At 35.4% G+C, this 17,780-nt stretch overlaps 1 protein-coding gene and 1 long non-coding RNA gene across 2 annotated transcripts in view; one reads left to right on the forward strand and one right to left on the reverse strand.

The window, feature by feature from the left end:
• The window catches only part of LOC102185237 (epithelial chloride channel protein-like), a 30,802-nt gene extending 18,197 nt beyond the window's left edge, over nt 1–12,605 (forward strand). The window contains 7 exon segments of the mRNA XM_013962653.2: nt 1,810–1,987; nt 4,541–4,641; nt 4,986–5,210; nt 5,339–5,609; nt 6,177–6,347; nt 7,049–7,288; nt 11,457–12,605. Coding sequence (XP_013818107.2) covers nt 1,810–1,987; nt 4,541–4,641; nt 4,986–5,210; nt 5,339–5,609; nt 6,177–6,347; nt 7,049–7,288; nt 11,457–11,797 — 1,527 coding nt within the window. The 3' untranslated portion in view covers nt 11,798–12,605.
• On the reverse strand, nt 13,620–17,483 carry LOC106501952. The gene is made up of 3 exons (XR_001917908.1): nt 17,425–17,483; nt 13,981–14,021; nt 13,620–13,748 (listed from the first exon to the last, which is right to left on the reverse strand). It is a non-coding gene; the product is annotated as an uncharacterized LOC106501952 (long non-coding RNA).

The following is a 17,780-nucleotide window of genomic DNA, read 5'->3' on the forward strand; positions in this document are numbered from 1 at the left end:
CAACATCATTTACAATAGCCTAGATATAGCAGCAAACCAAGTGTCCATCAAGAGAGGAATGAATAAAGAAGATTTAGTGTGTATGTATGTATATATAAATATATACAGTGGACTATTACTCAGCAATAAAAAAAAGAATGAGATTCTGCTATTTGCAACAATGTGGATGGACCTAGAGGGTACCATGCTTAATAAAATAATTCAGGCAGAGAAAGACAAAAATTCCATTATCAGTTATATGCAGGACCTAAAAAATTATACAAATATTATGTATATAGCAAAACAGGCTCACAGATATAGAGAACAATCTAGTGGTAACCAATGGGGAGAGAATAGGGGAAGGTGCAAGATAAGGGTATGGTATTAAGAAATATAAATTACTACATATAAAATAAATACACAACAGGATATGTTGTACAACACAGAGAAATATAGCCATTATTTTGTAATGACTTTACAGTATAATTCATAGAATAGTAAATTACCATGTTGTACACTTGAAACTAATATAACATTGTAAATCAACTATAATTCAATAAAAATGATAAGCAAGTGCTCAAGGAAGGATTACTATTAAAAATGATAATTCTTATATATGTTTATTCAATTCTAAAATATGACTGCATTATATCTTGGGAATGTGTTATGTTTGCACATATTAGTGCATAAGTTTTTCTTAATGTTTTGATATGTGTCATGACATTTTGACCACAGACTATTGCTGAAGAGATTATATCAAATTACATTCAAACAAATAAAAATCTCTTAATTACTCATGTAATGAAATCATATAAGCTTTTACTTAGAGAATCATAACAATAATATCTGAAATTTATTGAGCATATACTACATTAGTGCCTATATTAAATGCTTTTCATTCATAATCTTACTTTATTGCTACCATTAATTTTTAATCAGGCACTATTATTATGCCTATTTTGCACATAAAGAAACTGAGGTACAGAGTAATTAAATATCTTTCTCAAGATCATATAATCAGTAATTGGCAAAACCATGATCAAAACCTGGCCTTTCTTACTCCAAAGTTCAAAAAAGTAATCATTACACTGAACTCTTTATAGAACTTTATTATATATATTTTATAGTCATATATATTTTATATATACATATACTACAGAGACTAAACACTAGCTATTCAATTCATCAAATGGAAGAGCTAGAATTTACTCTCAGTTTCTCTGAGTAAATTGTGTTAGCCACTACTCTTGGTAAAAAATCAGGAAAATACCACGCTCCCAAAATTACAGTATTTGATAAATTCATGAACTCCTTCTTCATGACAGGTCAATGTTTTTTCCAGGAAATCCTAAGATTCTTTAATTATCAACTAAAATGCGTAAAAAGACACAAGTCACATCATTTAACTTTGCATACCTCCCTTCAGTCATGGCTTTACAAATGTTGTCTAGTCTGCAAATTACCAAAACTGCCTGGGTCATCGGGCTCCACCCCAAGTATCTCCTGAGATAATAATAATAGTTAGCATTCACTGAATATTTATTGTGTGTTAGTGTTCTAAGTGTTATATTCTTTCTGTCTTGGATAGCTTGAGTATATGTGAAAGCACTGTTAACATTCTGCCTTTGGAAACCTATAAGACCATTGTACATTACACTCATTTCCAAGCTAGCTCAACCTGGAATGACAACACGAAGTTTCCTTTTGCCTACTCTGATGTATAGGCCTAAAGACTTTTCCAAGATTAAAGAAAAGGTTTATTCTTAGTTTATATGTATTTAGATAAGATATCCTCTAATTACTAACAATAGTCTGGTTTTTCAACATTAGGCAATTATTCAGAGTAACCAGAGCACTTCTGGTTCTGAAATCATACTACTAACTGATGGGGAAGATAATGAAATACACTTATGCATTGAGGAGGTAAAACAAAGTGGTGTGATCATTCACACCATTGCTCTGGGACCTTCTGCTGCCAAAGAACTGGAGACACTGTCAGATATTACAGGTAAACCTTTGGAATAGAGTTTGAATAGAAAATACCTTTTCAGTTTCTCTCATTCCAGGGACTCTTTCCCCTTAAACTATAAACTGCTCAAAACTTTCCTGTCCTCAAAGATTCATCTTTGTCCTTTCCTTTTCTTCATCCTTCAAATTAATATCTTTCCTCACCCCATTTCACTTCTCTCTGTTTCTACCTATACTAGCTTCTTCTAACATTAGTCCATATGTGTTCTCTTCATTCATTTCTCATCATGTTTACCACCAAGATGAACCTTTGCTCTCATGGTTACTGGACTTACTCAACTGCAATTCCAAAATTCTTACTCAGTATCTTACTTGATCAATATTACAGTAGAGATTCAGCTAGCACTATTTTATTGAGGAATAAATGTAAAATCTAGAGAATACAAATTATTTGCCCAAGGCAATATAGTAAGACAGGGCTCCCCTGGTAGCTCAGCAGGTAAAGTGAATGAAGTTGCTCGTCGTGTCCAACTCTTTGCGACCCCATGGACACCAGGCTCCTCTGTCCGTGGGATTTTCTAGGCAAGAGTACTGGAGTGGGTTGCCATTTCCTTCTCCAGGGAATCTTCCAGACCTAGGAATTGAACCCATGTCTCCCGCATTGTAGACAAACGCTTTACCGTCTGAGCCATAAGGAAGTCTTATTCTTTACCAGCTCAGCTGGAAAAGAATCCGCAATCCACCTGTAATGCAGGAGACTTGGGTTTGATTCCTGGGTCAGGAAGATCCCTTGGAGAAGGGATAGGCTACCCACTCCACTATTCTTGGGCTTCCCTGGTGATTCAGATGGTTAAGAATCCACTTACAATGTGGGAGACCCAGATTCAATCCCTGGGTTGGGAAGATCCAGGGAGGAGGAGCTGGCAACCCACTCTAGTATTCTTGCCCGGAGAATCCCCAAGGACAGACAGTCTGGTAGGCTATAGTCTGTGGGTCTCAAAGAGTTGGACACAACTAGAGAGTCGGACACAACTAGCAACTAAGCACAGCACAGCATAGTTAGAGAACTGAATACCAGATCTTGTTCTCTGCAATCCACTCTTCCAGCTCCTGACACGGAAGTTATCTCCCTCTTCATCAACTCTTGCATCATTTAGTATCTGCACTTAATCAATTTTGGGGCTTCCCTGGTGGCTCAGAGGTTAAAGTGTCTGCCTGCAATGTGGGAGACCTGGGTTTGATCCCTGGGTCAGGAAGATCCTGTGGAGAAGGAAATGGCAACCCACTCCTGTATTCTTGCCTGGAGAATCCCATGGACGGAGGAGCCTGGTGGGCTACAGTTCACAGGGTCACAGAGTTGGACATGACTGAGCAACTTCCCTTTCACTTTACTTTTACTTTCTTTAATCAATTTTACTTTATTCTACACTGTTATTCTCTAATTGTTTTGGTATATCTTAATATAACTGGAAAATAAGCAGCTAGTTTTAAATTGTCTTTAATTTTCATATTATTATTTGGTGATTAGATAAGCTTTACTAATGTGGCAAGCACTTAAATCTAATGATTGATTTTAAAATAATATTATTTGGCCAGTTTTTTTCTTTATTCTAAGATATTTTGAGCAAGGTTTAGTTATTGCAGGATTACATCTAGGATACTGATATACTAAAAGTTCCTAAGGTCTGGAAAATTCATCTTTTGTAAGTTTAAAAAGAAATTTTTTAATGTATTTTATAGTACATTGATGAGTATAATATCAAATATGATTTTCCCACTTAAAATTAGAATCATATGGAATATGACTCAGCCACAAAAGAGAACTGCTGCTACTGCTGCTAAGTCGCTTCAGTCGTGTCCGACTCTGTGCGACCCCATAGATGGCAGCCCACCAGGCTCCCCCGTCCCCGGGATTCTCCAGGCAAGAACACTGGAGTGAGTTGCCATTTCCTTCTCCAATGCGTGAAAGTAAAAAGTGAAAGTGAAGTCGCTCAGTCGTGTCCAACCCTCAGCAACCCCATGGACTGCAGCCTTCCAGGCTCCTCTGTCCACGGGATTTTCCAGGCAAGAGTACTGGAGTGGGGTGCTATTGCCTTCTCCATAAAAGAGAACTAAATATTGCCATTTGCAGCAACATGGATGGACCTAGAGATTGTCAAACTGAGTGAAGTAAGTCAGAGAGAGATAAATCTATGATATCACTTATATGTGGAATCTTTTTAAAAAAATGGTACAAATGAACTTATTTACAAAACGGAAATAGAATCACGGGTGCAGAAAACAAATTTATAGTTACCAGGGGCAAAAGGACCTGGGGAGAGATAAATTGGGAGATTAGGATTGACATATAAACACTACTGTATATAAAATAGATAATAAAGACCTACTGTATAGCATAGAGAACTCTACTCAATATTCTGTAATGTCCTATATGGAAAAAGAATCTAAAAAAAGAATGGATAAATGTATTTGTATAACTGATTCACTTTGCTACATACCTGAAACTAACATTTTGTTAATCAAATATATTTCAGTAAAATTTTTTCAAATAAAATAAAATTAGTATTATAAAAGAAATAAAATTCCACTTTAGGAGGACATCGGTTTTATGCCAATAAAGACATAAATGGCCTTACTAATGCGTTCAGTAGAATTTCATCTAGAAGTGGCAGTATCACTCAACAGACTGTTCAGGTCAGTATCTTAAACAATTCTTTGCCTTTTCACACTTATAACAAATTTTTATTACCCTAAATAGTAACTTCTTTCTCTAATAAATAACCCATCTGTCTGAAAATATTTCAGGTTCCAGAAGAAAAACATCCTACTGAATTTGCTTTTTCTACTACTTATAGCCACTTTTTCTTTTGATTCTTCTATGTTTAATCAATATAAACATTCAACATAATTCTTGGTTATTTTAATTGAAATCTTAATAGTATATTTAGAATTTCTCTGAACTGACTAAACTTTGAAACCTTATTAACTGTAAAAACAAATCAGTCTCATGTGTTTGCTGTTTATATTTACGTTAACAGTTGGAAAGCAAAGCCTTGGCAATTACAGGAAAGAAATGGGTAAATGGTACAGTGCCTGTGGATAGTACAATTGGAAATGACACTTTCTTTGTTGTCACATGGACAATAAAAAAGCCAGAAGTTCTTCTCCAGGATCCAAAAGGAAAGAAATATAAAACCTCAGATTTCAAAGAAGATAAGCTAAATATTGGTTCTGCTCGTCTTCGAATACCTGGTATTGCAGAGGTAAGAATATTTTTTATTTTCTCCATGCTTTATCAACCAATTTTAAGGAAAAAAATGAAGACAACATCTCATATAGGAGTAGGAAGATATTACAAAAGCTCTAAAATAGATTTTTTTTTAATTTTCAGACAGGTACTTGGACTTATAGCCTTCTAAATAATCATGCCAGTTCTCAAATGCTAACAGTGACAGTGACTACTCGAGCAAGAAGTCCTACTACACCCCCAGTAACTGCAGCTGCTCACATGAGTCAATACACAGCCCATTACCCTAGCCCAGTGATTGTTTATGCACAAGTCAGTCAAGGGTTTTTGCCTGTACTGGGAATCAGTGTAATAGCCTTTATAGAAACCGAAGATGGACATCAAGTAACATTGGAGCTCTGGGACAATGGTGCAGGTAATAACAATCTGCATCTACTTCCACTAAACTTAAAATTCTACTACAGTCACATGTCTTAGAAGTCAGGATTTCCTATATATTCAAAGAAACATACTTTAAGTGAATTAAATTTAATTGTAATGCTTTTAAAATTTTTTAACCTTTCATTTAGTTATCTTGTCTAGGCATGAACATAAGCATATTTATCTTCTTTAAATTTTATGAATAATTTTACTTTTCCCATATAACAGAGTACAATTTTTCTCTATTTTCATTAGTATCAGTGTTTTACATTTGCTTTCTCCAGTTTAGTTACATTTTCCTTATTTTGATAGGATTCTCTTATGAAAAAATAATAACTAATATTAATTGAAAGTTTTGCTATGAATTAGACTTTTCCAAAGTCAAAGATTGGCAAGTGGCCAAACCAGACTTTGAACCCAAGTGGCCTGATTCTTGGATTCATGTACTTAAAAAATTGTGCTATACTATCCCCCAAAATAGCTTCCATCACTAGGGCTCATAAACAGCTGATGTTGTCATTTTTACTTTGTGGTATATCTAATATTATACTTCAATATCAAGGTGCTGATACTGTCAAGAATGATGGCATCTATTCAAGATATTTTACAGATTACCGTGGAAATGGTAGATACAGTTTAAAAGTACTTGCCCAGGCAAGAAACAACACGGCTAGGCTAAGTTTAAGACAACCACACAACAAAGCCCTGTATGTACCAGGCTATATTGAAAATGGTAAGTGGCATTAAAATAGAAATATGTCATTTATCTAGGTAAATTATATGTGACAAGCATTCAAATTAAAAGGTACCATGGGGGTGGCACTAGCGGTAAAGAACCCACCTGCCAATGCAGGAGAGGTAAGAGACATGAGCTCGATCCCTGAGTTGGGAAGATCTCCCAGAGGAGGAAATGGCAACCCACTCCAGTATTCTTGCCTGAAGAATCTCCCTGGACAGAGAAGCCTGGCTGGCTACAGTCCATGAGGTTGCAAAGAGTTGGGCATGACTGAAGCAACTTAGCATGGAAAACCTAAGTATAGAGTCATATAATCAACTTTATGTTTCAAAACCATATTTATGATGAGGGACCTAGTTCACATCTCCCTCAGTTCATTTCAATTACACTGAAAAAAAATTTTACTGTGGCAAGCTTTTGTTATATACTAGAGCTACAGAGATAAATAAGGGGCCATCCTTGTCCTCAAAGAATTTAGAGTCAAGAATAAAAATGGGTTAAACAATAGTACTAATATTCCATAATGTCTCCTTATCAATTTTAAAATAACACCAATAAAACAAGCTTTTTTTCACTAAAAGTTATTACTTTTTTAATAGCTGCTACTATCACTCAATATTAACCTCTCTATAGCTGCAAATGAGATTACAAGAATAGATACGGCAATATGAAAAGTTACAAAATTGCTTTTTTGGTAGGTAAAATTATACTGAACCCACCCAGACCTGAAGTCAAAGATGACCTGGCAAAAGCTGAAATAGAAGACTTTAGCAGAGTAACCTCTGGAGGGTCATTTACTGTATCAGGAGCTCCTCCTCCTGGTAATCACCCTTCTGTGCTCCCGCCCAATAAAATTATAGACCTTGAAGCAAAATTTAAAGAAGATCATATTCAACTCTCATGGACAGCCCCTGGCAATGTCCTAGATAAAGGAAAAGGTAAGTGTGATATTATATTTTAAAATATTATTTACTAAAAGAAATCCCACAGGCTTTCATTTCCTCAAAATTCTCTAATGTCCTATTTGTAAATAACATGTATAGATTGTCTACTACTGGTTACCTGTTTTCATATGTGAAAACTTAAGCCCCAAGAGATAATGGATTGGCCCAAATTACTTCTGCATTTAATAAATTAGAAGTCTAACTCACTCTCATCAGACTCTGTTATACCAAACTGCCTCTCACAACAAGAACTATCTTAGAAATTCTTTGAGAAGACTGATTTCCTAACAGAGAAAATTTTTTCTATGTATTTCTGTACTTACACAATTTCATTCATTCATTGACCTTTTATTGAATTTTCAAACACTATTAGGTTCTTAAGAAATAAACCCTACTCTCAACAGTTAAGTAGAGAAGATAGTTCCTGGAAATAAAAGATAATTTTATAGAATATAATGAGATACACCATTGGATAGCCACTTCTATTAATAGTTGAAGGTTAAGATTGCAAAGGTATATTAAAGAACTTTTCAGGGAAGACTATCCCTGACCTAAGTCTTGAAGAATGAAAGAAGTTAACGAATTTAAGTGAAGATGTCCCAGAGAGAGGATCACGAGCAGAGATTTGGCTATGGAGTTTGAATTAAATTTCAAGGCCAAAATATCTCATTGATTCAAAGTTCCTCATAATAAACTGCCCTCATTCCAAAAAGCTTAAATCACTTTTAGCTTTGCTTTAAATTTAACTAAATTAAATATTGAATGACTATCATATTCCAGAATTGTGCTAGACTAGAAGATTCTCATGGGGTAAAGCCAATCTTGTTATTTTTCCTTTAAGGTGGTAAAATGAAAGTAATATGCATATCAATAGACACAATTAACTCAGAGCTTGCCAGTGCTTAAAAGTGACTTTCAATGCTCCTTCACTTGGATTATAACACACCCCTCACTATATGCTCTCAAAAGAAATGATGCTTTCTAATTTTCATTTCCTATGTAGTTATATTTCTTTTAGTTATTATTACACAATGAAAAAAAATCATTCTGAAGCCAAAGGAAACATAAAATACCTACAAAGAGCTCTTTGTACTTCAGTACTGAGACTCTTACCATGACAGCTTCTGAATACATTATGACCCTTAAAACTATGGTGAAAAATACATACATACTTTCACTGAAAAAGCCATAAATGAAATTATCTGACTATATGTTTAGTTCTAACTTGAATTCAGTTAAGATTAAGCCTTTAGATTAAGACTGGATTCATAGTAAATGTCCCTTATGCTGCTTGCTGCTATTGCTGCTGCTACTGCTAAGTCGCTTCAATCGTGTCCGACTCTGTGAGACCCCAAAAACAGCAGCTTGCCAGGCTCCTCTGTCCCTGGGATTCTCCAGGCAAGAACACTGGAGTGGGTTGCCATTTGCTTACAGGAACTAAAAGAAGGAAGAAAGTATTTCATACACACATTGAAAAAAGAAAGAACTTCAGTGTGTTTAACCTCAAATGCCTACAATAGGTGGGATCTGATCTCCCTCTTGTAACTAACAGGAAGATATTGTAGTTCTATCAAATTTTATCCTTAGGCATTACAAAAGGAGGAAGTAGCAGTATCTCAAAAAATAAATGAATAGCCTATATAATTTTGAATGGAAAACTTAAATTTACTGGAACCCAATTTTCATATCTGTCATATATGTAAATCAGACTAGACGACCTAGAATTACTAAAACAAGTAGATATAATTCTAATATTTTATGATCCTCCAATGTTGTCATTTTGGACATCAACTGAATAAACATTTTTGGCCAAAAAGTAATATTTTTATTAAAGTACAATTGATCTACACTATTTTAGTTCTGAATACATGACACAGTGATTTGATGTATCTGTACAGTACAAAATGATCACGACTTTAACTCTTGTTACCATCTGTCACCATACAAAGTTACCATAGTATTACTGACTACATTCTCCATCCTGTACATTTCATCACCATGACTCATTTATGTTGTAACTGGAAGTTTGTACCTCTTAATCTCCCTTACAGACTTCACTCACTACCCCCACTACCCCCATTTGGCAAAATACTTGTTTGTCCTCTGTATTGATGAGTCTATTTCTATTTTGTTATATTGTTCATTTGTTTTGTTTTTTAGATTCCACATATAAATGAAATCACATGGTATTTGTCTTTTCTATCTGACTTAATTCACTTAGCATAATACCCTGTAGGTCCATCCATGTTGTCATGTAATACAAGCTCTCATTCTTTTTATGGCTAATTAATATTCTGTTGTGTGTATGTATATATAGGGCTTCTGTAGTAGCTCAGCTGGTAGAGAATTCACCTGCAATGCAGGAGATCCCAGTTCAATTCCTTGGTTGGGAAGATCCCCTGGAGAAGGCATAGGCCACCCACTCCAGTATTTTATATATATATATCCATTCACCTATCAATGGACACTTAGGTTGCTCCATATCTTGGCTATTGCAAATAATGCTACAATGAACATATAAGTGCATATATCTTTTTGAATTAATGTTTTTGTTTTCTTGAGAAAAATACCCAGAAGCAGAATTGCTGGATCATATGATCATTCTACTTTTAATGTTTTTAGTAACTTCTGTACTGTTTTCCATAGTGGTGCAGCAATTAACATTCCCACCAACAGTGCAAAAGGGTTCCCTTCTCTCTACAGTTTGGCCAACACGTATTTTTTGTTGTTTTTTTAATAATACATATTCTGACAGGTGCAAGGTAGTTTTGATGTGCATTCCTGATGATTGGTAATGCTGAGCATTTTTCATGTGTCTTTCGGGGCCCAGAAGTAATTCACATTGAAAAGATAAACTGAACCTTCATAAAATTGGAAAGCTCCTTCCCATGCAGTAAGAGTTCATGGAAGAGAGTCATCAAGTGATGAAACACATGATCAAGACTTCAAGGAGAAACTGGACCTCCCGTTGGGCCTTGAAGAATAGGTACAATTTGCATAGATAGGGAGAGGAAGGCACATTCCAGGAATTCATGTCAGGGAGAAAAGGAACCAAATAATATACTCAAAGTCAAGAAAACAAAATTTCACAATGAAATATTTGAATTAAAGAAAGGGATGGATGGATAGTTAGATAGACCCACCAAAATTAAATGCAGAGAGGATGTGAAGAGTAGCCGAATAGATCAGATCGATAAGATGTATTTATTAAAAGACTCAGATGTTAAGGCACAGGTCCTGAATTAAAAAGAAAATCCTAAATTTAAGTTATTCACCACATACTTAAAACATCTTCAACATTTCATGAAATTAAGTCTTCACTTCAAAAGAAGACATTCGATGTTTTATTGTTCACGGCATTTCATAATGTTAAAATATATTTCTTTATCTATGGCTCTGATGGATTTCTAAAAGCATTTTGAAATGAAATATTTGTATTATCTTTCTTTCCTTTCTTGATAAAGTAACAGTAATAATAACTAATATTTCAAACATTTATTAAGTCCCAGACATTGTGCTAAACCCTTTTCATGCATTCTCATATATAATTTTCATCACTAGCACTCCATATTTATTTGCTAGATGAAATGAATGATTGATTCTCTTTTTATAGTTAAGAAAACTAAGAAATATCAAATAAATTTTTCTTTCTTATAGCTAGAAAGTAGTAGAACTAAGGTACTAGTCAAAGTCTGCCTGGCTCGTAAACATGTTTAATTAGTACACATTCCAGACTCTTTGCCTCCCTTTGCTCTTTGTCCATATCCCTGGTTCCTACTCTACTTATCTGCTCTCTTACTCATCCATCTTATAACTCCCTCTCTCAGCTTAATGGAAAATAGCACGGACATAAAGTCTTTACTATACTCCAACATTATTGTGTTCTTTGTTCTAAATCAAAAGTAGACTCAGTTCTTCATATTTCTATTTCTTAAAAAATTGAGATCCATTTTTAGTACTATACAATTTTAAATTAAATTCTTTGTGATTAGATAACTAGATAAAAAACTGTTCACATATTTGCTCTTAAAATAAAGAAGATGGAATAACCAGACAAAAAACCCAGTGTACATTTCTGATGGACCCTTAAATGTAAAACAATGTGGTAGCAATAACGCATGTAGTGATTCTAACGTACATGAAATATCTATGTGTTTTCCAGCCAACAGCTACATTATAAGAATAAGTAAGAGTTTCCTGCATCTCCAAGAAGATTTTGACAATGCAACTTTAGTGAATACTTCTAGTGTAAAACCTAAGGAGGCTGGCTCAGTAGAAAATTTTGAATTTAAACCAGAACCTTTTAGAATAGAAAACGGCACCAACTTCTATATTGCAGTCCAAGCCATCAATGAAGCCAATCTCACCTCAGAGGTTTCTAACATTGCACAAGCAATCAAGTTTATTCCTGTGCCAGAAGACAGTGTCCCTGCTCTCGGTACCAAGATTTCTGCAATCAGTTTGGCAATTTTTGGATTAGCTATGATCTTATCTATATTTTAAACTGGGGATTGCATCAGAACTGAGATTCAATGTTATACATAGTTGGCAAACATTTATTTAGGATTTAATTTGCTATACACATTGTCTATTATAAAGCTCTTTGAAATATATGTGAATGTGTGAAAGTTGTAAATTTCCTAAATACTTGAGTTTATTAGTTCTAATTAGTTTTACTTTAAAGCAAAATGAATATACCATTTCCTATCTTAGAAAAACCCATTTATTAACTAACCATAAAATAAAATGCATATTTTTACTTGCTTTTTTCTTTTTTTGGCCATGCCATACATCTTGCAGGATCTCACGTCCCCAAATAGGAACTGAACCCAGGTAACACCAGCGAGAGTGCCAAATCCTAACTTCTAGGCCACTAGGGAACACCTTACTTATTGGCTTTTTAAGAAACAGTTTCAAAGTGTGCTATAAATTCACTTGGTATATTAACAAAATCAAAGTTTTTCTAAGCCATTTGAAAAATATTTATGAATCCACAATAGAAATAATTTTATGATAGAATTATTTAGGTTTCATTTTTATTATGAAAGAATACTTCATATTAACAAAAACTATAATAAAAAAAGACTATAAGATAATTTTTCAATGAGCTATGATCCAAAGCAGTAAGGAGGTAAAATTTGTTTCCTATCATTGATTAAAAGTGGTCTATCAAAGCTTTGATCCTAGGCATGAAATGACCATTAGACAAGAATAATTTACTTTTGTATGTATTGTGGAACATCACTAAAGACCCATTCATATTCTGAGGCTATTATTAAATCCTAAGGATATCACCAAGATGCTTTATCAAGGCAGGGATTTGTTTTGACTGCTGTGTCCTCAGAATCTAGAATAGTATTTGACACATAATATACATTTAATAAATATTTGTGAAACAAATTAATGAAAGCCTGACTGGTACCATCTTGTTAATTTCCCCACAGCATTTCAGGAAATTAACTGTATCCTGTCAATAGAATTTATAAACTACTTAATAAGATGTAATTTAAACTATTATTATAGTTTATTATAGCACTAGTTTATTATTATAGTTTTAGTAAATAGTAAATTAAACTATTTATTATAGTTTATTATAGCGCTAGTATGATATTTTTCCTGAGGGAGAAAGAGACAAAGAGAATAACAGTTTTATTAAAGGAAAATCCTTTGTTTATAGACAAGAATATTTCAAAAACTTTGAATATCTGAAAGGAGGAAGCTATTTGATACACTGGAAAAGTCAGGAAAAAATTACACTGACAAACCAAATCCACATTAATACGTAAAAAAAATAACATATATGACTAAGTTGAATTTATCCTAAGAATCCAAAGATGGTTTAATATTAGAAAATCAATGTAATTTATCACATTGATAGATTTAAAAGGAAAACTATATTATTTCAACACACATATAAAAGCATAATTCAACTACCATTCTTTTTTTAAATTAATTTGAGGCTAATTACTTTACAATATTGTAGTTTTTGCCATACATTGGCAAAAACTTATTCAAGCCATAGGTGTATATTTGTTCCCCATCCTGAAACCCCCTCCCACCTCCTTCCCCATTCCATCCCTCAGGGTCATCCCAGTGCACCAGCCCTGAGCACTCTGTCTCATACATCGAACTTGGACTAGCGATCCATTTCACATATGATAATATACATTCAGCCACTATTCTTCATTAAAATTAAAACTTTTGAAAACTTTATTAACCTGATTCTATGAATGGTAATGTCCAACCTGATCATTAAAAAAATTTTTTAAAGGGGCCATTAAATCTCCAGGCTTCCCAGGTGGCACAGTGGTAAAAAATCCACCTACCAACGCAGGAGACACAATAGACGCAGGTGTGGTCCTCATTCAGGAAGATCCCCTGCAGCAGGAAATGGCAACCTGATCCAGTATTCTTGCCTGGAAAATTCCAGGGACAGAGGATACAGGGCATGGGGCTGCAAAGAGTCAGACAGAAATGAGCGACTGAGCACATGCACGCGCACATTGAATCTCAAGCACAGACAAGAAATTAGACACAAAAGAGGGAGGACTCTAAACTCCAGGGAAAACACATCACTGGAGAGTCTATAAATTATAAGAAAATTTCATTGATTGTGAAGATCTAAATGGTCAAATAATAATTTATTCTATCTACTTGGCCACTGTACTGAGAAATTATTTACAGACCTTTAACAGTCACTGAGGAAAGCAAGATTCCTATGATGCAGCTGAAAAAAAAAAAAAAAACAGAAGATGCAATTGGGAAGAAAGATACAAAACTGTAATTACTATCAGGTGACACAGAAAATTCAATAGAATTAACAAATAATTAAAACTAATAAAATTCTGTTAAGTTACCAGACACAAGATCAATTATAAAAATCAAGAGCAGCAGTTTACTACCATCCTCCCAAGAAAAAAGATGAATAACTAAAATCAACAATTGCTCTTAGGTCCATCAAAGAATTAATCACTATGTGCTATTCCATTAATTGAGAAGACACGTATACACAATGGAATATTATTCAGCTATAAAAAGGACTTCATTTGACTCCGTTCTAATAAGGTGAATGAACCTAGAGCCTATGATACAGAGTGAAGTCAGAAAGACAAATATTCCCTGTATATGGAATCCAGAAAGACGGTACTGATGAAACTATCTGCAGGGTAGCAATACAGATGCAGACATAGAGAACAGACTTGTGGAGGCAGTGGACGAAGAAGAAGGTGGAATAAACTGAGACAGTAGCATTGAAACATATACATTACCATGTGTGAAATTAGATAGCCAGTGGAAATTTGCTGTATAACACAGGGAGCTCAAATCTGGTGCTCTGTGAGAATCCAGAGGAGTGGGATGGGGTGGGAGGTGGGAGGGAGATTCAAAAGAGAAGGGATACAAATGTACCTATGACTGATTCGTGTTGATACACGGCAGAAACCAACACAATATTGTAAAGCAATTATCTTTCAATTAAAAATAAATAAATTTTTAAACCTGGAAAGACAGACAAATACAGAGAATCACAGTTAAAACAGAAACCCAGGAGTTGAAACTTGACCCTGATGGCTCAGACAGTAAAGAGTCTGCCTGCAATGTGGGAGATCTAGGTTCGATCCCTGGGTCAGGAAGATCCCCTGGAGAAGGAAATGGCAACACACTCCAGTATTCTTGCCTGGGAAATCCCATGGATGGAGGAGCCTGGCAGACTACAGTCCATGGGATCACAAAGAGTTGGACACAACTGAGTGACTTCACTTTCTTTTTTTCACTGAAGCCAGTACCAGTAAAAATACAAATCATAAATGATGATCTGCCAGAGGCCCAGTATGGCTAAGTTTAAGAGTTAAAAACTCTAAGGGGCCTTTGAGGAAACTCTACACTTTGCTGAATTTTTGTTCCAGGAGCCCCACCATGTTCTCAAACTGAGAATTGGAGAAAAATTCCTTCAGATTTTTCGTAAGGAGAGAAGGAAACGGAATCATTTTGAAACTGCCCAGAGCATTTCTGTTTTCCTTAATAAAAAGCTGTCCTCAAGGGAAACAATGTTACCTAACTATCCAGCTTAGGTTTTACAGGATCGTAAGCAGCTTTCAAGGAGAAGGCAATGGCACCCCACTCCAGTACTCTTGCCTGGAAAATCCCGTGGATAGAGGAGCCTGGTAGGCTGCAGTCCATGGAGTCGCTAAGAGTCAGACACGACTGAGCGACTTCACTTTCACTTTTTACTTTCATGCATTGGAGAAGGAAATGGCAACCCACTCCAGTGTTCTTGCTTGGAGAATTACAGGGATGGAGGAGCCTAGTGGGCTGCCGTCTATGGGGTCGCACAGAGTCGAACATGACTGAAGCGACTTAGCAGCAGCAGCAGCAGCAGCAGCAAGCAACTTTCAGGAAGAGAGATATTTAACACCAATCTCCCATATACCACCATGCAGGGAGAAGAAAATACCCAAATTCAACCCCAACTAGCCTTCCACATAGAGGAAGAGAAGTACCAAACTCCAGAGCCATTTCGTTGTTTCTGTCTTATCAAAGGAAGAAAATCTATAAAACATGTGTGAAGGTCACAGCTCAGAGAATAAGCACACTACAAAAATGAAACCTAATTATAAGACTATAAAGTGTTTTCCCTTCCCTACACCTTACCATCACATTAATAAGGCTGCAGTATAATAACAGAAGGTTAGAGATAAAAGAATTGGAAATCTCAAAACCAATAAAGAAAGAGTTACTGCTGCTGCTGCTGCTGCTAAGTCGCTTCAGTCGTGTCTGACTCTGTGCGACCCCATAGACAGCAGCCCACCAGGCTCCCCCGTCCCCGGGATTCTCCAAGCAAGAACACTGGAGTGGGTTGCCATCTCCTTCTCCAATGCATGAAAGCGAAAAGTGAAAGTGAAGTCACTCAGTCGTGTCTGACTCCCAGCGACCCCATGGACTGCAGCCCACCAGGCTCCTCCATCCATGGGACTTCCCAGGCAAGAGTGCTGGAGTGGGGTGCCATCTACTCACAAACGTAACAGCTATGGAAAGTCACTAATTAAAAACTAGGTAAAGAGCTGCAGGAAGTCCAAAACATTCTAGAAGAGAAAACTAGGCACTAGAGGAAATTTTTGTCTCTGACACCTAAAGCTACACCCTTAGTAAGCACACCCCACTAGTCAGATAGCACAAAACCTTTAGATGAAAGGCCTATTTACCTCAGTTCCTTCCACCCAACACATAATCTGTGATTTTCAACCAAAAATTACAAGGCATGATAAAGGCAAAAAGCACAGTCTAAAATCAACAAAAATAAACAAACAAAACATTAGACCCAGATTTAAATATAGTGGAAACTTTAGAATCATCAGATCAAGAATTTAAAGTAACTATGATTAATCTCCTAGGGCTCTAATATAAAAAGTATACAACACACAAGAAGATGTAAGCAGAGACATGTAAACCCTAAAAAAGAATCAAAATTAAATGCTAAAATCAAAAACCCCATAACAGAAATAAAGAATGCCTTTGATGGACTGATCAATAGACTGGACATGGCCAATAAAAGAATCAGTAAGTTTGAAGATGTGTCAATAGAAAGTACCCAAATTGAAAAGCAAAGAGGAAAAATGGAATAGAATATCCAACAACTATGTGACAAATATAAAAAGTGCAACATACGTTCAACGGGAGGAGCAAGAGAAAGAGAAAAGAAGAAAAGAAATGATGAATAATGGCTGACAATTTTAATTAATTTTGACAATCCAAAATCAATGACAAATATCAACCACAGATTAAGGAAACTCAGTGAACACCAAGAGTGACAAATTCCAAAAAATCTACACCTAGGCATATCATTATGCCTCATTAGACTCATCAGAAAAGACCCTGATGCTGGGAAAGATTGAAGGCAAGAGAAGGCGGCGGCAAGAGAGAATGAGATAGTTGGATGGCATCACCAACTGAATGGACATGAGTTTGAGCTCCAGGAGATGGTGAAGGACAGGGAAGCCTGGCATGCTGCAGTCCATGGGATCACAAAGAGTCAGACATGACTGAGCGACTGAACAACAGGCATATCATATTCAAACTGAAGAAAATAAAGACCAAAAAATCTTGAAACAAGCTGGAAATAAACAACATCTTACCTATAAAGTAACAGGATAAGAATTCTCTTCAGAAGCCCTGCAAGCAATAAGAGAGTAGAGTGATACATTTAAAAGTGTTGAAAGAGAAACCACCAACCCAGAATTCCCTGTCCAGCAAAATTATCTTTCAAAAACAAAGGATATTGTTTTGTATATATATGTTAGAGATGTTCTAATTTTCTTCTTGTACAAGTAGCTGTCCAAAAATAAACTCAAAATGGATTAAAGACCTAAATGTAAAATTGGATAGTATAAAACTCTTCGATGAAAGCATAGGCAGAACACTCTTAGACATTAATTGAAGCAATTTTTTTTGGATCCATCTCCTAAAGCAAAAGAAAGCAAAAGCAAAAATA

This window comes from Capra hircus, chromosome 3 (assembly GCF_001704415.2).
Source record: "Capra hircus breed San Clemente chromosome 3, ASM170441v1, whole genome shotgun sequence".
Classification (NCBI taxonomy): Eukaryota; Metazoa; Chordata; class Mammalia; order Artiodactyla; family Bovidae; genus Capra; species Capra hircus.